General features: G+C 43.2%; 1 protein-coding gene across 1 annotated transcript; it reads right to left on the reverse strand.

The window, feature by feature from the left end:
* Nucleotides 1–16,672: 16,672 nt before the first annotated feature.
* On the reverse strand, nucleotides 16,673–22,909 carry LOC105910536 (NACHT, LRR and PYD domains-containing protein 1 homolog). Its single transcript, XM_031578594.2, has 5 exons — nucleotides 22,157–22,909; nucleotides 21,542–21,694; nucleotides 18,179–18,220; nucleotides 16,828–18,092; nucleotides 16,673–16,744 (listed from the first exon to the last, which is right to left on the reverse strand). The coding sequence occupies exons 1-5, from the start codon at nucleotides 22,536–22,538 to the stop codon at nucleotides 16,673–16,675; spliced, it is 1,914 nt and encodes a 637-aa protein (XP_031434454.1). The 5' UTR covers nucleotides 22,539–22,909.
* Between the last annotated feature and the right edge of the window lie 108 nt (nucleotides 22,910–23,017).

Raw genomic sequence — 23,017 nt, forward strand, 5'->3', positions numbered from 1 at the left:
AGAGGAGAGGAGAGAGGAGAGGAGAAGAGAGGAGAGGAGAGAGGAGAGGAGAGGAGAGGAGAGGAGAGGAGAGGAGAGAGGAGGTGAATAGGAGAGAGGAGAGGAGAGGAGAGGAGGAGAGAGGAGAGGGGAGGGAGAGAGAGAGGAGAGGAGAGAGGAGAGAAAGAGAGAGAGAGGAGGGGAGAGGAGAGGGGAGGGAGAGAGAGAGGAGAGGTGAGGAGGAGGAGAGGAGAGGAGGAGAGAGAAGAGAGGAGAGGAGAGGAGGAGAGGAGGAGAGAGGAGAGGTGATGAGAGAGAGGAGAGGAGGAGCAGAAGAGAGGAGGTGTAGAGGAGGAGAGAGAAGAGGAGAGGAGAGGAGAGGAGGAGAGAGGGGGAGAGAGGAGAGGACAGGAGAGGAGAGGAGGAGAGGAGAGGAGGAGAGAGGAGAGGTGATGAGAGAGGAGGAGGAGTGGAGAGGAGGAGCAGAGGAGAGAGGAGAGGTGAGGAGGACAGGAGAGAGAGAGGAGGAGAGAGGATGTGATGAGGAGAGAGGAGAGGAGAGGAGGAGCAGAGGAGAGGAGGAGAAAAGGGAGAGTAATGTACTCTACTGTATTGTTTTGTAATGTAATGTAATGTGCTGTAATGTAATGTGCTGTAATGTAATGTGCTGTAATGTAATGTGCTGTTTGGGATGAAGGTGTTGTCGTGTCAGATTTGTAGGTTGGTAATAATAAAAATACACAGTCTTCTGATCTGATCAAACTCTTAATTCTTGTTAATTCTTCTGATTTGATTAAAACTCTTAGTTCTTGTTAATTCTTCTGATCTGATTAAAACTCTTAATTCTTGTTAATTCTTCTGATTTGATTAAACTCTTAGTTCTTGTTAATTCTTCTGATCTGATTAAAACTCTTAGTTCTTGTTAATTCTTCTGATCTGATTAAAACTCTTAGTTCTTGTTAATTCTTCTGATCTGATAAAACTCTTAGTTCTTGTTCATTTCAGGTGAAAGTTCTCAAAAGTCCAGTTAACCGAGTGTCAACAGAGTGTGAAGAAAAAAAGGTTTATTCAGTCAGTGCACACACACACACACACACACACACACTGAAAGGTTTATTCAGTCAGTGCAATACCAACAGCACAAACCTGAGCACGTCTCGAGACAACACTAGTGTTACAAAGATTGCAATGGCTTATATACATCAGATGTCACCCTAAATCTCCTCCCCCCCCCCCCCCCCCCCCTTCTTGGGATACTCTTGGTCTTCTAACCCAACCTCGGCTTGGAGCCCTGTTTGGCACCGTGTCCCAGGGGATGGGGAGACTCTTGGGCCTACAATCAGGCTTATCAATCAATCAATCAAGCTTAGCGCCAGGAAGATTTGTAACAAAATATCAGACTTGGTGGCACATACAGCGCACAAGTGAATAAACTTGGCGGCGCGTTTGAACAGCTCACGCGAAAATCCTGTCAGACACGTTAGCACGTTAGCTCTAATCCTGTCAGATGAATGTTACGTTAGCTCTAGTCCTGTCAGACACGTTAGCCGTTAGCTCTAATCCTGTCAGATGAATGTTACGTTAGCTCTAATCCTGTCAGACACGTTAGCACGTTAGCTCTAATCCTGTCAGATGAATGTTACGTTAGCTCTAGTCCTGTCAGACACGTTAGCCGTTAGCTCTAATCCTGTCAGACACGTTAGCTCTAATCCTGTCAGACACGTTAGCCGTTAGCTCTAATCCTGTCAGACACGTTAGCTCTAATCCTGTCAGACATGTTAGCACGTTAGCTCTAATCCTGTCAGACACGTTAGCCGTTAGCTCTAGTCCTGTCAGACACGTTAGCCGTTAGCTCTAATCCTGTCAGACACGTTAGCTCTAGTCCTGTCAGACACGTTAGCCTTGAGATTCTGTGTGTGTGAGAGAGAGAGTGTGTGTGTGTGTGTGAGTGTCTGTGTGTGAGAGAGAGAGAGAGAGAGAGAGAGTGTGTGAGTGTCTGTGTGTGTGAGAGAGAGAGTGTGTGAGAGAGAGTGTGTAACTCTCCCTAGAGGGGGTAACCAGAGGGGGTAACTCTCTCCTGCAGAAACCGCTGGCCTGAAAGGCCTTATTGGAATTAAAGCCTTTACCTGTTACATGATGACTCAATCCCGTAACACAGTCCTTACTGACCAATCAGAGCACACAGGGCACATCTGACCAATCAGAGCACGCTGGGCACATCTGACCAATCAGAGCACACTGGGCACATCTGACCAATCAGAGCGCACTGGGCACATCTGGAGGGGAGTGCTTAAAGGCAGGGTCTCTAAAGCCTTTCTGACGGAGGGTAAGTAACCCTAACCCTGTGTGTGTGTGTGTGTGTGTGTGTGTGTGTGTGTGAGAGAGTGAGTGTGTATGTGTGTGTGTGTTTAAATATGGCTGCTGTGAGCCAAAGGTGTTGGTGCCTGTGTGTGTGTGTGTGTGTGTCTGTGTGTGTGTGTTTAAGTATGGCTGCTGTGAGCCTACACACACAGACACAGACACACACACACACACACACACACACACAGAAATACACACACACACACATACACACACACATATACACACACACACACATACACACACACACACACACATACACACACACGCTTGTGTGCTTGGAGCAAGATGTAAACTCAATGGAGGGCTCTGGAGGTTCAAGATGTTTAAGAAGATGGAGTTTGTATTTCTCCAAATAAGGCCCATAGGCAGTAAAAACAACGACAATAATAAATACATAGAAAAGAACATTGCAATAAAGAACAAATAATTAGGCATTATAGCCACAAACAAATGCGCAAATTAGTAGTCGACTGAATAAGTAAAAGGACCACATTAGCTAGTCCATGTGAGAGCTCCTAAGACCCAGAGGTGTAAAGTAACGAATTACTTTTACTCACGTTACTGTAATTGAGTAGTTTTTTTGTGTACTTTGTAATTTTTAAGTAGTTTTTTAAATCGGTAATTTTACTTTTACTTAAGTAGATTTTGACTGAAGTATTGTACTTCGCTACATTGGAAATTACATCCGTTACTGAGTAAAAAAAAAAACATAGTTCAAGGCAGGAATCGCGCACCACAATGCTCACTGCAGTGGTGGATGCTGCATAGAGTGGATGGAGTCGATGCAAGGCGCCAGTACGGTGCCGAGTCACGAGAGATAGATATGGAGGAAGCTGATAGTGCGGACTACCAACAAGCTGCGGACCACCAACAAGCTGAAGCACCGAACTTTCCGCCAGTTGAAATTAAAGAAGATGAAGAAAACCCGTGGCCACATCTCAGCAAGCAGTTTGCCTTCCAACGTAAAAGAGGCAACAGCTATATGCTGTGTAAACTGTGCCTAATCCGTCAGTCAGAACTTTCTGCTTATACAAATTCATCTTCAAATCTGCGCAAGCATGTGTTGGTAAGTACAGTATTTGTCCCTTTCCATTGGTAGTTCAGACAGCGTTTTTGTCATTTAGTTAGCTTTGCTCCATTAAGCAAAATATGCGTTTCATGGCACTAGTAGGTAGTAGCCTAATTTTGGCTAGCACTTGCAACCGACCTGAGTATGCTAACGTCGACAGCTTTCATCCAATAGACTAATAATACCATTCCTGTCTTCCATTCGTTTCAGGTCATATAATTATTATGTTCAGTCTCTCATATTGTGTTAAAAACTGCAGATCAGTCATCAGCAATGAAATACACCACATAAACTGATATTAGGCTAATCATTTGGCTGCCTCCCATGCCTTGAAACAGAACAATGTGAATGCGCACACCATCGTTTTCAGACAGTTGGACAAGTCAATGTGTATGTCGTTATCTGCAATTTATCACGATGTTTAGTCAGATATTGATAACGAAAAGTGGTGGCTTTGCAACGTGCACGTCTTTCATGTTCATGCTAAGGGGTCCCGGTTAGCAAGAATTGAGGATTATGAATTGTGATGCACGTAGAAATAAAAAATAATGCTATAATTCTGTATACTGTAGGTCTGTCATCTCAAGTAGCTATTTATAGCTATTTCTGTGTTATGATGCACTCTTGAATCTTGATGGCAGCTCAATACTTAATTGTCAGAAATGTTGTTTGTCATTCTACAGGTCTAGTCTATGTCAGACAACACCTTGACCGGATGTTGGAGGCTGGAGCAAGTTGGACAACATTCATCAGATGAAGATGATTTATTTTCCTCAATGAAGTCCAGAAGGTCAGAAGGTACAGGGGAGTTAGAAGGGTACCTAGCCTGTCTCTCAGTCAATATGGATCTGCTGAACGCCTTTCAGAATATCAAAAAACTGTCCCTGAAACTCAATACTGGCCTACCTGCCTCGGCCGCCTGCGAGCGACTCTTCAGCTGTGCTGGATTGCTGTTCAATGCAAAGCTAGCCCGGATGAACTCTACTCATCTTGAAAATCAGCTGCTGCTCAAACTCAACAAGAAGTTTGTAGACTAATGCTCTAAAGGTGGACACAAGTAAAGTAACCAAAGTTTAAGTGGGGCAGCGGTATTTTAACTTTTTATTTTAGCTGTCATGTCTTGACATGTCCTCCCAAAAGTTCTTAAATGTTGTGTTGACATGTTTAATGTTTGACATGTTTAATGTCATTGCACTTATATTTCTAAAGATTCTCCTTTAATAAAAAATAACTAGTTTTTGTATTGGATTTATGACCCCTTGTCCTTTTTTGCACTATATAGGAGCGGCCCCAATCAAGTTGTTGAAAGTAACTAAGTAACTTTTACTTAAAGTACATTTTAAATGAACTACTTTTTACTTTTACTTGAGTAGATTTTTAGATGGGTAATTTTATTTGTACTTAAGTAAAATTTCATCAAAGTAATTCTACTTTTACTTGAGTACAACATTTCAGTACTTTTTACACCTCTGCTAAGACCTACGTCTTGTTTAAACGGCAAGTTTAAGTAGCCTAGACACTCATGCCAATCATTACCTGCAGGTGTGTCATCAGCAGGCACCAACATCTTTGGCTCACAGCAGCCATACTTAAACACACACACACACACACACACACACACACACACACACACACACACACACACACTGCTACAGGCACGCCTCAACCAGAAGAACAACATGACCCGTGACATGCACGCCACACACACTCACTCTGACACACACACCTACTGACACACACACACACACACACACTGCTACAGGCACGCCTCAACCAGAAGAACAACATGACCCGTGACATGCACGCCACACACACTCACTCTGACACACACACCTACTGACACACACACACACACACACACACACTGCTACAGGCACGCCTCAACCAGAAGAACAACATGACCCGTGACATGCACGCCTTACACACTCACTCTGACACACACACACACACGCACACAGAGGCTAGACATGTACTCTACACACACACACACACACACACACTGCTACAGGCTAGACGTGTACTCCACACACACACTCACACTCACACGCACACACACACTGGTACAGGCTAGACATGTGGTCCACACACACACACACACTGCTACAGGCTAGACATGTACTCCACACACACACACACACACACACACACACACTGCTACAGGCTAGACATGTACTCCACACACACACACACACACACACACACACACTGCTACAGGCTAGACATGTACTCCACACACACTCACACACTGTTACAGGCTAGACATGTACTCCACACACACACACACACACACACACTGCTACAGGCTAGACATGTACTCCACACACACACACACACACACACTGCTACAGGCTAGACATGTACTCCACACACACACTCACACACACTCATATACACACACACTGCTACAGGCTAGACGTGTACTCCACACACACACTCACACGCACACACACACACACACACACACACTGCTACAGGCTAGACATGTACTCCACACACACACTCACACACACACACACACACACACACACACACACACACACACACACACACACACTGCTACAGGCTAGACATGTACTCCACACACACACACACACACACACTCACACACTGCTACAGGCTAGACCTGTACTCCACACACACACTCACACACACACATACACACACACACACTCACACACTGCTACAGGCTAGACATGTACTCCACACACACACACACACACACACACACACACACACACACAGACAGACATGTACTCCACACACACACACACACACACACACACACACACACACACACACACACACACACACACAGACATGTACTCCACACACACACACACACACAGACTCACACACACACACACACAGACACAGACATGTACTCCACACACACACACGGAAATGTACTACACACACACACACACACACACACACACACAGACATGTACTCCACACACACACACACACACACACACACACACACACACACACACACACACACACACACACACACACACACACACACACACACACACACACACACACACACACACACACACACACACACACACACACACACACACACACACACACACACACACACACACACACACACACACACACACACACACAGACATGTACTCGGGCAGCACGGTGGCTCAGTGGTTAGCACTGTCGCCTCACAGCAAGAAGGCCCTGGGTTCGCATCCCGGTCCTTCCAGTTCGTTCCAGTTCCTTTCTGTGTGGAGTTTGCATGTTCTCCCCGTGCCTGCGTGGGTTTACTCCGGGTACTCCGGTTTCCCCCACCATCATAAAGACATGCATTGCATTGTATGAATATGAATGAATGTTGGTGGTGGTCGGAGGGGCCGTTGGCGCTGATTGGCAGCCACGCTTCTGTCAGTCTGCCCCAGGGCAGCTGTGGCTACTGAGGTAGCTTACCACCACCGGTATGACTGTGTGTGTACGACTACTGGACTCTGGACTCTGTGAAGCGACTTCGGGTATATAGAGAAGCGCTATATAAAATTGAATTGATTGATTGATTGATACTCCACACACTCACACACACACACACACACACACACAGGCATGTACTCCACACACACACATGTACTCCACACACACACACACACACACACATGTACTCCACACACACACACACACACACAGACATGTACTCCACACACACACACACACATGTACTCCACACACTTTTCTAGGTTGTTTAGTTCAGGATGATATTTCTATCTGTCTCGGGGTGCAGTGGTGTAGAGAGGCTCACACAGGAGTGATGGGATCATACTGGGAGTGATACTGGGAGTGATGGGATCATACTGGGAGTCAGTGTAGAGAGGCTCACACAGGAGTGATGGGATCATACACACACACAGAGGCTCACACAGGAATGATGGGATCATACACACACTCTCACACACACAGAGGCTCACACAGGAATGATGGGATCATACACACACACTCACACACACTCTCACACACACAGAGGCTCACACAGGAGTGATGGGATCATACACACACTCACACACACACAGAGGCTCACACAGGAGTGATGGGATCATACACACACTCTCACACACACAGGCTCACACAGGAATGATGGGATCATACACACACACTCACACACACACAGAGGCTCACACAGGAGTGATGGGATCATACACACACACTCTCACACACACAGAGGCTCACACAAGAATGATGGGATCATACACACACACTCACACACACAGAGGCTCACACAGGAATGATGGGATCATACACACACTCTCACACACACAGAGGCTCACACAGGAATGATGGGATCATACACACACACTCACACACACAGAGGCTCACACAGGAATGATGGGATCATAGACACACACTCACACACACAGAGGCTCACACAGGAATGATGGGATCATACACACACACTCACACACACACAGGCTCACACAGGAATGATGGGATCATACACACACTCTCACACACACAGAGGCTCACACAGGAGTGATGGGATCTCGTCTCTTGGTTTGGGTTAGAAGCCTGGCAGCTGAGTTCTGTACAGAAGCAGATGAATAGATGTTTGGTTCAGGCAGGTTAAACAGCCTGACCAACTTATATTGACCATGACTGATTTATAAAAGCAATAAGGGTAAAACATCCAAGGGGGTGAATACTTATGCAAGGCACTATGAAGGAACTCTCACCATCTGGGGGTCCAATACAAACTACATATAACTATATAAGCCTAGATATATATGTATATATATATATTAGGAACTCACACCATCTGGGGGTCCAATACAAACTACATGAAGTCATCATTTCATTTCTCTCATAGGTATATCACTTCCTGTTTGTGTTTATATTTCCTCAAAGACACACCTGAGGGGTATTCCAGGAAGCGTGGGTACCCTAGCCTGGCATAAACCCTAAACCCGCTGAGTGAACCTGTCACCCCTTACTCCGAGTTATGGGGTTCAGAACACCGTTTATGAGTTCACTCAATCCACCCCGTGTTGCCTAAGCAAGAAGTGGGGAAATACATCGACTATTTACAATAAAAATACAATATAATATCGATAACCATATAATAAGAATCTTTATTTATAGACACCGTTTACAATATAATATCGATAATCATATAATAATAATCTTTATTTATAGACACCGTTTACAAAGTGCTCCATAGAGGCAGTAAAATATAATCATGAAATCATCAGGTTTGAAAAGGAAACAGATAAAACAATTAGGTGGGCCACATAAAAAATAAGAGTGGTCCACCAATACAGTAAAAACTTTATTATTTTCCACAATATACAAATTGTCATTTATTAGGTTACTCCTCATGGCAGCAGCCTCTCTCACGGCAGCCAGGATGCTCCCTCTTTCTCTAAGTGTGGATGTGAGTATATCTCCACCCCAGAACTTCAACAACTCCATGGCGCGCCTTTCGTAGGGGATCATATCATCCACCAATAAAGAGTAAAAACATTTGTTTATGGCAATAAAAGACAATTCAAAGGGAATTAAAACTCAGGAAAGGCTCTCCCTTCTTAAAACACACTTTCATAGAGTCAGTGACTTCCTTAGAGTCCCTTCTTAAAACACACTTTTATATGACCTCTAAGGATTTCCTCAGGCAGATTTTTATGCAGATCGCATGTGAAGTTTGAGTATAAAAAATGACTAGTCTGAAGGCAGGCTTTCCTCCTCATCTGTTCAAGAGGCCTACTTCCTTTAAGTGACAACAATCTTAAAATCTAAAAAAGGCTCCTCATCTGTTCAATAGTCCTGAATCTCCTGAGTGACATTTGACCCCCCCCATTGTGATCTTCACAAACTGGTTGCAGCTCAGTCGGGGGTCATCTCCCTCACCACACTTCCCACTGGGTTTAGTGCATCTCCTCCTTCATGGAGAAAAACAGACACAGAAATACATTAGATCTCCCCACAAACCTCACACTCGCCTACAGCTTTAAGGATAAAACACACAAACATCCCAACTCTACACAAACCTCACACTCACCTACAGCTTTAAGGATAAAACACACACACACACACATCCCAACTCTACACAAACCTCACACTCACCTACAGCTTTAAGGATAAAACACACAAACATCCCAACTCTACACAAACCACTACAGCTTTAAGGATAAAACACACACACACACACATCCCAACTCTACACAAACCTCACACTCACCTACAGCTTTAAGGATAAAACACACACACATCACAACTCTACACAAACCTCACACTCGCCTACAGCTTTAAGGATAAAACACACACAAACATCCCAACTCTACACAAACCTTACACTCGCCTACAGCTCTGCATCAGGAGCACCTCACTCCATATTCACTAAGTCTGTCTGATAAAACATCAAATATATATTTAAGGCATTAAAAGCCATATGTTCCATTCAGTCACATACATTTCTCTGGCAGTGTGTGTGTGTGTGTGTGTGTGTGTGTGTGTGTGTGTGTGTGTGTTCATTTTAATAAAACAAAAAAAAGATACTGTGTGAGTGAAGGCGAGAGTGTGTATGTTTGTGTAGTAAGATCCATGACAGACTAAAAAAGTATATTTTAATTTGAGGTTATTTGCCTTTTGTGTGTGTGGGTGAGTGTGTGTGGAGGGAGGGTAAGATGCTTTCTAATCAACAGTCAGACAGTGGCCAACAGATAGACAGATCAACAGACAGACAGACAGACAGACAGACAGACAGACAGGTCAGTCAGTAGAAGTACACACCCCTTGAGGATCACAGTGCAATCTGGACGCTTATAGGACTCCTGCAGAAGACTGATCCCCTCCTCCAGTAAGAGACCATCAGCCCAATACAACTCAGATGAAGCTGCTCGTAACCTAAAATAAAAATATACTTCTTTACTCTCACTTTCTCACACATAACATCTGTTTTTTAAATTAAAACTAACTCACTCACACATACTCTTTCTCTCTCCCTCTCCCTCTCCCTCTCCCTCCTCAATTAAGTTGAGCTTTATTGGCATGACTGTTTCAAAGCAGTGGTGCCAAAGCAAATACATTTATAACACAATTATACAATATCTTTAGATACAATATCTGTTTTTTATTAAATATTTCACTCTCTCGCTCTCACACACAATATCCTTTCTCACACACACACACACACACACACACACACACACACACACACACACACACACACACACACACACACACACACAGTGTGTCCGTACAGACTACCCCTCCATGCATAGACTACATACAGAAACAGAAGATGATGTATCTCTTACTCTACTTCCTTCAGAGTGGGGCACGTGTGGATGAGGTTGAGGGTCCAGTGGGCCCAGCTCTCAGTCAGGCATCTCACCTTCAACTCCACCTTCTCCAGATCAGGCAGAGTGCACCAGTCAGTGAAGGACTCAAGAACACCCATACAGTCATCTGGAGACCTATGTGGACTTCAACACAAACACACAAAAAACATGACTGAATAATACCAGACACCCATGTGTGGAAAATATGTTTTATTTTAGTATTTCTTTAGGGTCTTACTTTGCCCTCAATCCTGTGACATCGCGAAACTTGTGGATGAAGTCAGTAAAGCTGCCACTGGTTGGGTTGTCGGCTAGTGACACGGTAAGTGAAGCAGGAGACATTGTGGAAGACAACAGTGAATTCACCACCAGCCTGAAACACAGGCACATGAAGGCTTAGTTTAGTATTTTACACATAACAATGCTCACTCTTCAGGTGCAACCTGTAACGTTTACATACAACACCATTAACACAGACAGTGAAGCTTCTCATGAAGGGATGTTTTACCCGAGGCCTCTGGAGTCTTTGTCCACAGAGAGAGAGGAGGGTGGCCTTGACTTATCCTTAATCCTGCCAATCAGAACACAGAGTCAATGGGGACTGACCAATCAAAGAACAAACAGAGAGTTGGTTCTCGCCTATCAGAGTACACTAACAAAAGATAGAAATATACCAAATAGTACACACACACACACACACACACACACACACGCACAAACACATCAGTTCAGCACCTTGTAGTTACTCAACCTTGACTGCTATGATAATCAGATAATTTGAGTAATCTTGATGTTCTCACGTCAGGTTACGGCACGTCTCTGTGTTCTGAATGAAGTCCAAGCACAAGGCTGCGGTGGTGCCAGTGATGGTCGTCACAGACAGATAGACTTCACCCACAGACTTTTGTCTGGACAGAGCACTGAGGACCTGCTCCACACTCTCAGGTGAGAGGCTGCTCTCTTCCACTCTGTGAATGAGCACATACAGACCAATCTCAATCTCTCTCTTCTGGTCTCTTTATTATGCACTCACACATTATACATGTGTGTTCATGTTCTCTTTACTTTAATTAACCCTGACCCGTTTGTTATTAAGATCAACTATGTCTAAGGAAGACAGGATGGCATATTTGTTAATGTTAATCCCCAACACTGCAAAGCTAAACTGGGTAGAAACTGGATTCAGTCCTGGACAGCACAAACAGAAGGGAAGACAACAAGCATATAACACAAGGAACAAACTATATTTGCTCCACCTAATGTAGAGTTGAAAAGATAGAAATTGTACAAGTTCAATATAATAACAAATTACAAAATTTAAAATCATTACCTCAGTTCAGTCAGGATCTTCCCCTCCCCCAGAGCTGAGATCAGGACACCAACATCATCATCTGACAGGTTCTCCACAGATAACCTTTCAACAACATGAAGACAGCCATCAGACCATTCAACCACAACAGATCAGCTCTTTCACACACAGACCACAGCACGACACACAGATGAAGCTGAACGTATGAAAACACTGATGGCCAGATGTTTCCACATGGCCAGAGTACCCCATGAGTAGAATTACTCACATCCAAATCCACTGGCTGGTGTGACATTTTCTACTGAATATGATTACAGCAACAGATCAGTTAACAAGTCAAAGGCTCAGGAAAGGAGCAGAACTGTTTTGATACAGAGCATGAAAGGAAAATGTTGAGACGGTGAATTCTTCAATGTGTGAAAAAACAGTAGACTGGTGCCTGATACAGAGTGTAAAATCTCAAGACTCTAATACTTCCTTCGAATTGCTTATAACCTCAACTGGTATGAAATCCATCTTCTTTGCTGGGTTTCATTTAAGAGCCCAATGGGTACAACAATACTCAAGGTTGCATAAAATGTCTATCTGGCACTTGACTGAAGAAACAATTCAGTTTTTCTTCTCTTTGATCACCTCTTGTATTGTTGTACCTCACAATAAGTCATACTTGTGATGAAATGATTGCAAGGTGTTTTAGTGCTGTGTGAAAATATCTATTCTAGTTCTAACATATTATAGAAGGCAATAGTGATTTTACATCCAGCCTGAAACTCAGGCACATGAGGGCTTAGTTTAGTATTTTACACATACCAATGCTCACTCTTCAGGTGCAACCTGTAACGTTTACATACAACACCATTAACACAGACAGTGAAGCTTTTCATGAAGGGAGGTTTTACCCGAGGCCTCTGGAGTCTTTGTCCACAGAGAGAGAGGAGGGTGACCATGAATCCTCATTAAGCCTGCCAATCAGAACACAGAGTCAATGGGGACTGACCAATTATTGAACAAACACAGAGTTGGTTCCCACCTATCAGAGTACACTAACAAAAGATAGAAATATACCAAATAGTACACACACACACACACACACACACACACACACACACACACACACACACACACACACACACACACACACACACACACACACACACACACACACACACACACACACACGCACGCACGCACCATTAGTTCAGCACCTTTCAGGTAATCAACCTTGACTGCTATGATAATCAGTTAATTTGAGTAATCTTGCTGTTCTCACGTCAGGTGAGGGCACATGTCTGTGTTCTGCATGAAGTCTAAGCACAGGGCTGCGGTGGTGCCAGTGATGGTCGTCACATACAGATGGACTTCACCCACAGACTTTTGCCTGGAGAGAACACTGAGGACCATCTCCACACTCTCAGGTGAGAGGCTGGAACCCACGCTGTGAATGAGCACATACAGACCAATCTCAATCTCTCTCTTCTGGTCTCTTTATTATGCACTCACACATTATACATGTGTGTTCATGTTCTCTTTACTTTAATTAACCCTGACCCGTTTGTTATTAAGATCAACTAGGTCTAAAGAAGACAGGATGGCAGATTTGTTAATGTTACTCTCCAACACTGCAAAGCTAAACTGGGTAGAAACTGGATTCAGTCCTGGACAGCACAAACAGAAGGGAAGACAACAAGCATATAACACAATGAACACACTATATTTGCTCTACATAATGTAGAGTTAAAAAGATAGAAGTTGTACAAGTTATATATAATCATAAATCACAAATGTAAAATGATTACTTCAGTTCAGTCAGGATCTTCCCCTCCCCCAGAGCTGAGATCAGGACACCAACATCAGCATCTGACAGCCTCTCCACATTTAACCTTTCAACAACATGAAGACAGCCATCAGACCATTCAACCACAACAGATCAGCTCTCTCACAAACAGACCACAGCACGACACACAGATGAAGCTGAACGTATGAAAACACTGATGGCCAGATGTTTCCACATGGCCAGAGTACCCCATGAGTAGAATTACTCACATCCAAATCCACTGGCTGGTGTGACATTTTCTACTGAATATGATTACAGCAACAGATCAGTTAACAAGTCAAAGGCTCAGGAAAAGAGCAGAACTGTTTTGATACAGAGCATGAAAGGAAAATGTTGAGACGGTGAATTCTTCAATGTGTGAAAAAACAGTAGACTGGTGCCTGATACAGAGTGTAAAATCTCAAGACTAATACTTCCTTTCAGAATGACTTATATCCTCAACTGGTATGAAATCCATCTTTGCTGGGTTTCATTTAAGAGCCCAATGGGTACAACAATACTCAAGGTTGCATAAAATGTCTATCTGGCACTTGACTGAAGAAACAATTCAGTTTTTCTTCTCTTTGATCACCTCTTGTATTGTTGTACCTCACAATAAGTCATACTTGTGATGAAATGATTGCAAGGTGTTTTAGTGATGTGTGAAAATATCTATTCTAGTTCTAACATATTATAGAAGGCAATAGAGATTTTACATCCAGCCTGAAACACAGGCACATGAGGGCTTAGTTTAGTATTTTACACATACCAATGCTCACTCTTCAGGTGCAACCTGTAATGTTTACATACAACACCATTAACACAGACAGTGAAGCTTCTCATGAAGGGAGGTTTTACCTGAGGCCTTCGGAGTGTTTGTCCACAGAGAGAAAGGAGGGTGACCAGAACTCCTCCTCATCCCATGAATCCTCCTCAAGCCTGCAAATCAGAACACAGTCAATGGGGACTGACCAATTATTGAACAAACACAGAGTTGGTTCCCACCTATCAGAGTACACTAACAAAAGATAGAAATATACCAAATAGTACACACACACACACACACACACACACACTCACACACTCACGCACGCACGCACGCACGCACGCACGCACGCACGCACGCACGCACGCACGCACGCACGCACGCACGCACCATTAGTTCAGCACCTTTCAGGTAATCAACCTTGACTGCTATGATAATCAGTTAATTTGAGTAATCTTGCTGTTCTCACTTCAGCCGACGGCACGTCTCTGTGTTCTGAATGAAGTCCAAGCACAAGGCTGCGGTGGTGCCAGTGAAGGTCGTCACAGACAGATGGACGCCACCCACAGACTTTTGCCTGGAGAGAGCACTGAGGACCTGCTCCACATTCTCAGGTGAGAGGTCGCTCTCTTCCACGCTGTGAATGAGCACATACTGACCAATCTCAATCTCTCTCTTCTGGTCTCTTTATTATGCACTCACACATTATACATGTGTGTTCATGTTCTCTTTACTTTAATTAACCCTGACCTGTTTGTTATTAAAATCAACTTTGTCTAAGGAAGACAGGATGGCAGATTTGTTAATGTTACTCCCCAACACTGCAAAGCTAAACTGGGTAGAAACTGGATTCAGTCCTGGACGGCACAAACAGAAGGGAAGACAACAAGCATATAACACAAGGAACACACTATTTTTGCTCTACCTAATGTAGAGTTAAAAAGATAGAAGTTGTACAAGTTATATATAATCATAAATCACAAATGTAAAATGATTACATCAGATCAGTCAGGATCTTCCCCTCCCCCAGAGCTGAGATCAGGACACCAACATCAGCATCTGACAGCCTCACCACAGTTAACCTTTTAACAACATGAAGACAGCCATCAGACCATTCAACCACAACAGATCAGCTCTCACACAAACAGACCACAGCACGACACACAGATGAAGCTGAACGTATGAAAACACTGATGGCCAGATGTTTCCACATGGCCAGAGTACCCCATGAGTAGAATTACTCACATCCAAATCCACTGGCTGGTGTGACATGTTATAATGAATATGTTTACAGCAACAGATCAGTTAACAAGTCAAAGGCTCAGGAAAAGAGCACAACTGTTTTGATACCGAGCATGATATTACTCATTACTCATATCCTCACCTGGTATCAAATCTCTTTTGTATATTAATTTTTTGGGGAATATTATAAAAATACTCAAAGTAGCATAAAGGTCTATTTGACTCTGATGAAACAATTTACTTTTGGTTCTCTTTGATCACCTCTTGAATTGTTGCACAGTTATACTTGTGGTGAAATGATTGGAAGGTGTTGTAGTGGTTTGTGAAAATATCCATTCTAGTTCTCACATATTATGGAAGGCAATCTGTATAATATTGTGCTAATCTTGGTCGCCTGATATAAATGTATATTATGCCATCTGAAGACACATTTCTCTCTTCAGAGACACACTCACCCCAGCTCCTGACACCTGCTCAGTGCAGGCTGCAGCATCCTCAGCGCCAAACACACACACACACACACACACACACACTCACACACACTCACACTCACACTCACCCCAGCTCCTCACACCTGCTCAGTGCAGGCTGCAGCATCCTCAGCTTCTCTGCTGTTATGTTGCAGTAATAGAGCTTCAGGCTTCTGATGGTCAGGCAACACTGCAGGCAGTACAGCAGCACCCAGCAGTCTGTCCTCGTCAGGGGAATGGAGTCAAACTCAATCTCACCCCAGACTCCCATGGCTCTCCTTACAAACTCCTCCTCATGGAGCTCATAGAGACAATGGAGTATATATATTCTGTCACTTTTCAAAACGCTAAGAAGCCAATCCTGCAGATGATCTTGAATAGATGGCCAGGACTGCTTTTTCAGGTGTGGGTAAATGTCTCTGTTTGAAAGCCCAAAAAGGAATTGAATAACAGGGTTAAAACGTTTAACGTTTCTTAACAACTCCTGTAGTTTGTCAAGTGCCTCTTTCTTATTCTCCACCATCAGGTACTGGCGAGCAGCGAAGAACTCCTGGAAGCTCAGATGCATGAAACTGTACATCGTTTCCTGTTTGACTTTCTTCTTTTGCAAGAATTTGCCGAGAAAAGGATTGTGTTTGGTTGCTTGTGATGGATCAGGGAAAGCCTCAGACAAACTCTTCTCATCAAACAGGACCTGATGTTCCTGTAACCCTCTCTCTGCCAGCTGGCCCAGGCTCCTCAGCAGAGTTTCCTCAGCAGGCTGACTCAAACCCTGGCAGTGATGATCCAGCAGAGTGGACACAAAGTGCACAAATATAGAGGTGGATGTTTCTAGTTCCTTAGTGATGTCCTTGCCTTCTTCTTCTTGCTCCCTGAAAACTGTGCAGATGATCCAGCAGATTACGGGGATGAAGCAGGCAGTGTACAAAGTCTCGTTGGTCCTCACACAGTCGAATGCTTTCTTTGCTAGCAGTTCTTCTTTGAAAAACTTCTGGAAGTACTTATTCACCCCCTCCTCAGTGAAGCCTAGGATGTCAGTGAAACGCTGAGAACCACTGAGCAGCTTGCTCAGTTTGTCTGAAGCAGTGGACCTGGTGGTGACCAGCAGGAAGCACTCAGGCAGGAGAAGCCCCTTCAGCAGAGCACTCAGAGTGGCCTCAACAGGAGCTTCTCTGAAAGGGTCTTTAAGTGGCACTGTGCTAGTTTTCTCAAATGAGAACTTGAGCTCATCAAAGCCATCAATGAGGAAGAGCACTTTCATGTTTGAGTCCTTCAGCACCTCTGCTGTCTCACTGGTGAAGCTTGGACAGTAGCTCAGGAGATCCACCAGACTGCATGCCTCTGAGATGTCATTAAGCTCTTTGCATTTAAGGTGAAGAACAAGGTTGAACAGGTCTTTGAATACTTTTCCTGAGGCCCAGTCGTACATGATCTTCTGAGCAGTGAAGGATTTGCCATATCCAGAGTGGCCCTGGAGAATGACTGCCTTTGGAACATCTCCATCTTTATCGGGTTTGAACAACTGGTCAACAGTGATTCTCTCGTACGCTTCACTGGCCCTGGTTTTTAAGACCTGCTGGTGATCTTCTCCTCTACAACGGATCTCCTCCTCTCTTTCTCTCTGCTTTCTGTTTTTCTCAAGGATCAGCAGCTCAGTGTAGCGGTCAGCCAGCAGCACATTCTCACCAGGTCCAGAATTATACTCCTTCACTTTTTTATATGAGGAGCAGATGGATGTCTTGTATTCATTTATTTTGGAGATAGGATCTACAAAAGAACAATTTTATAAACAACATTGACTATTATTTTTTCAGTTTCAATTTAATATAATGATAAATAAAATCTGAATTTACCAGTGTCCTGTGGTGGTGTTACCGGAGCAGGAACCCCAGGACCTTCAGGGAATAAAGAGGATGAAGAGGATGAGGTGGACATCCACTGGAACAGTTTTCCCAAAAGCACATTTCTGGGCTTGACCAGAGACACTACTGGGTTGGAGAGGATGGTCTCTCCTACTCCTACTCATGGTTTGTGTGTGTGTGTGTGTGTGTGTGTGTGTGTGTGTGTCTGAGTGTGGATGTTCTCTCCTACTCTTACTCAGAGATGGGCAGTATTTCAATTACTTGTATTTGAAATACGTATTTCAATCACTTTGAGTATTTTGTAATTTGTATTTGATAGGGCCGATAAAAAATCTAACGTAATTTGTAACAAAATACTTTAGAGTGGAGTAATTTTGTATTTAAAATACTCAAAATACTTTCTCCAGTGTTTAGGCAGAAGGAGATTTTTTTTCTGTCGGATTCTACCACTAGACCGTCTGATATGCCTCTTCAATACAATGCGTAGTGCACCATAAGCACTTACATCTGTAGTGCGTTCCCTCGCTGATTAGTGTTGTCTCAAATGGAACCAGTGTTGCCAACTTTTCTGTAAGGAAAGTAGCTGTTAGCTCTCCCAAAAGTCGCCAGAAGTTGCTAGATGACGTAATCAACTAATTTGCATAATATGCAAATAAGCTGCGCATGCGCACATTATGCAATTCTGGGAGAGGTACAATTTTCGCGCGAATACAAAGTTCGAATATTTCGCCCGCGAATACAAAGCTCTAATATTTTGCTGCTATCTAGTCAGACTAGCCGCGCAGGCGCTGTGTGAGTGGAGAGGAGATGGCGACAGCCCTCTCTGTACTCAGCTCTCGTGATATCGGTTGTAACGTGAACTGCAGAACGGGATATGTGAGATGCTTTTTCAGTGCTTTGTCAACACAATAATCCAATAATAATGACAGAAAAAAGTCACTAGATTTGTCGCTAGTCGCTTTTTGCTGATAAAGTCTCCAAGGCGGTCTGGAAAGTCGCCAGATAAAGCGACAAAGTCGCTAAGTTGGCAACACTGAATGGAACACTGACGGACACAAATGTGCAAGCCTTTTACCCATAAATCTGTGCGCCAGCTTCCTCCGGCCAACTGGAAATTTTAAACAAAGATGGCGGACCAAATTCCGCTGACAGCCGTGTTTTGTATGGAAATGTACATTCAAGCGTTTTCTCGCTTAGATTTTTTTAAAGTTACCGAGAAATAGACACTGTACTATCAGATAATACTGTTATTGTAACCAGCAATTATGGTTGAAGTGATTTGCGAAGCGTCAGTCAGCCAACTTTCCAAACTGAAAAGCTGCCGAAAGGGCTCCTCCTTTTCCGCTAAGTAGCTAAGATGGCGCCCGTTTAGGGCGAGTAGTGTCCATCGTTTCACACTGCATTTTTTGACCGTTTGCAGTGCGCCATCCGGGTACTTTCAGTGCCCTGAATTCTGCTGGTTCTGTCAGTGTGAACGCCCTAAGCACTGAAAGTCAATGTTTGAAGTGTGCAAGTGCGCGGTAATACACACGGCCTGTGACTTGATCAAAGACGTATGACGTCCTTACACGCAATTACGTATGACGAAAGCACGGTGGGGCGAGCCCTCCCGGAAGCCATAGAGATTGCATCGAGAGCCCTGTTTTGTGAAAACATGAGTCACACAGCTGCTGCCTGCAAAAATATATATACTAGTGCTGTGAGTTTAACGCGTTATTAACGGCGTTAACGCAAACCCATTTTAACGCCGTTAATTTTTTTTATCGCGAGATTAACGCGATTTTTTTATTTTTTTTATTTTATTTTTTAGATTAACATTCTTTTTGGCCTCGCAAACTGTGTAGTAGGCTAACGTTATGGTTTGAGTGAATAGTGAGCGCGATACGGCGAAATGGATGATAAAAAGCTTCTGAATGGAAAGTTTACTTTTAAAAGTTGTGTTGTGCAAAAGAAGCGAGCTTCACTGTTGTCTGAAAATGTCAACAGGCAGCTGGCTGAAAGCAAAGAAGTAGTAGGCTTACCTTTTATTGGTAACCTAACTGTTACGGTTCAATGTTTCTGAAATAAGAGGCCTGACTGCTATGTTCCCAGCGAACTTGAAAAAAAGAAAATATTAAGCCATGGTTTAACTGCACTATAGGCTGACTCCTTGTTTACCTAAAATGTGCACTTTATAATTTTATTTTGTACCGCCCTGTTTGGCAATATTGGTTTTCAATAAAATAAAACATTTGCATAAAGCAAGCCAATCCACTTTTCCATGTTGATAAGGGCATTAAAATAAAAATAAAATGATGGAAACTAAATAAATGAAGGGACATTTAGAATAGATAAAAAGTTGCGATTAATCGAGTTAACTATGACATAAATGTGATTAATCGCGATTAAATATTTTAATCGTTTGACAGCACTAATATATACACATAATCAATCAAGTTGTTGTCTTTTAATAGCTTTGCTTAGTTACACTGACATTCTGTGACTGTTCTTCCTTTTTGTGGGGTTCACCAGAGCTTTGTGTACATTATATAGCCCAAACCTGAATGCTCTGCTATACCAAACTGTGAGAAAACGGAAAATCCAGAAAAAGTATTTCCTATATTTTAAATACAAAATACATTACATATTTTGTTACATTTTCTGGCACCAGTATTTTGTATTTTATTTTAATACATTTATTTGAGGGGTATTTTGTATTTTGTATTTTGTATCAAAATCCATCTCTGCTCTTACTCATGGTTTGTGTGTGTGTGTGTGTGTGTGGATGGTCTCTCCTACTCCTACTCATGGTTTGTGTGTTTGTGTGTTTGTGTGTGTGTGTGTGTGTGTGTGTGTGTGTGTGGGTGTCTGACTGTGTGTGAGTGTGGATGTTCTCTCCTACTCCTACTCATGATTTGTGTGAGTGTGTGTGTGTGTGTGTGTGTGTGTCTGAGTGTGTGTGTGTGAGTGTGGATGTTCTCTCCTACTCCTACTCATGGTTTGCATGCTGCTTACTGTCTAGAACAGTTGGCATGATTCTACACAACTGGGCTTCACTGAATGGAGTCATACTGTGTCCAGGGTTTATGTTGACCTCTACCCTACATGTCACTGACCAGTGTGCCCTGCTCAGCAGCACCCCAGGACTAGCATTACCTGGAGCTAACGCTATAATACATCTGATGTTCACACTCCCTGTGTGTGTGTGTGTGTGTGTGTGTGTGTGTGTGTGTGTGAGTTTGAGTGTGCGATTGACTTAATGAGTGTGTCTGTGTGTGTGTGAGAGTGTTTGTGTCAGCACTGCAGATCAAACATGTATTTTATATTAACACTCAAACCAGGACATTACTGTTGAATCTAATGTCTTTATCTTACCATGATAATGATTGTGTGAGTTGATGTTGATGTTTCCCTGAACTAAACTTCGTGTCAGGACTGGAGCTGAGACATGGCTTCCATCCTGAGCTACAATCTTCGCATACTTAGCCTCAGGAGAGAATTCACTTGCAGCCTCTTCTGGGTCCTCTCCTGTCAAGGCATCAAACAGAAAGAAGACCTGCTCAGCAGCACCCCAGGACTAGCATTACCTGGAGCTAACGCTATAATACACATCTGATGTTCACCCTCCCCTGTGTGTGTGTGTGTGTGTGTGTGTGTGTGTGTACGTGTGTGACTAGCATTACCTGGAGCTTACGCTATAATACACATCTGATGTTTACACTCCCCTGTGTGTGTGTGTGTGTGTGTGTGTGTTGTGTCTGTCTTTAGGTGATATTGGACTTTTTTTTTTCTTTTTAATATGTACTGTATGCTTTGGCAATATGAATTGAAATTTTTGTCATGCCAATAAAGCTCTTTTGAATTTGAGAGGAGAGAGAGAGAGAGAGAGAGAGAGAGAGAGAGAGAGAGAGGAGGGGGAGGGAGGGAGAGAGAGAGAGAGAGAGAGAGGGGGGGGGGGGGAGAGAGAGAGAGACAGAGAGAGGGAGATACCTTGTCTGAGATCTGGGAAAACATTTCTCAGTCTTGGATATTGCTCCAACACACACTGGTGCTTCAGCAAGACTATGAACTTCTGACAGGAATCTTCCCCCTTGTCTCTCAGTTTATCCAGCACTTCACCAGATGTCTTCTCAGTGTTTTGAGGAAGGCTTTTAAGAGCCCTGTAGTCACGATCTGTGATGAGTTTGTTCTGCTGAACATGTTGGAGAATAAAAGCCGTTTCAGCAGACAGGATCTCGGATAGAATGATCTTCTTTTCAAGTATTATATCCATGGTTACCTGCAAAATCTCAACAACCCTAAAACACAAAAACAACACAGACAACATAATTAACACATTAATAATAAACCATTGATAATTCCTACCACACATTCTGTTATTTATGGGACTGATTACAGAGCAAGTGTATGAGGATAGAATATATAATATAAATATACACAGTTTATATTATCTGTGCTTTATAGAACTTTCCGTTGAAGTTATATATATATATTATCTGTGGTTTATAGAACATTCTGTTTTAGTTACATATTATAGGTGAAACGGGGTTGTTATATTAGTTTAATTAAATCAGCGTCATAAAATGTAATAATGATTAGGTTTAGTATTTAATATTTTATAATCAAATTAGTAAAATAATGGGGGGGCGCTGTTGAGCGATGAGGAGATAAGACGCGCCTTGCTGTAGCTCCTACAGATTTCATGTTAAAATTACATTTAAAACAAAACCTATGCAATTTTGAATCGAACGTTTTTTGGATTTTGCATCTTAAACACTCCTAGTACCTGCTGTTTAGTTAAAATGCCGAAGCAAAGAGGACAGTCCAAGGCTGAGTCGAACGACGAAGGAG

The sequence above is a fragment of the Clupea harengus genome, chromosome 13, assembly GCF_900700415.2.
Source record: "Clupea harengus chromosome 13, Ch_v2.0.2, whole genome shotgun sequence".
Taxonomy (NCBI): Eukaryota; Metazoa; Chordata; class Actinopteri; order Clupeiformes; family Clupeidae; genus Clupea; species Clupea harengus.

Bases quoted from the DNA above. Each gene is read 5' to 3' on its own strand.
- LOC105910536 (XM_031578594.2), bottom strand. From the start codon at position 22,538: ATGTGTGGTAGGAATTATCAATGGTTTATTATTAATGTGTTAATTATG. The intron at 18,093-18,178 runs GTAAATTCAGAT...GTTCTTTTGTAG, and splicing joins AACACCACCACAGGACACTG to ATCCTATCTCCAAAATAAAT. The intron at 16,745-16,827 runs GCACTTGACAAA...GCTTTCAAACAG, and splicing joins TGGTGGAGAATAAGAAAGAG to AGACATTTACCCACACCTGA.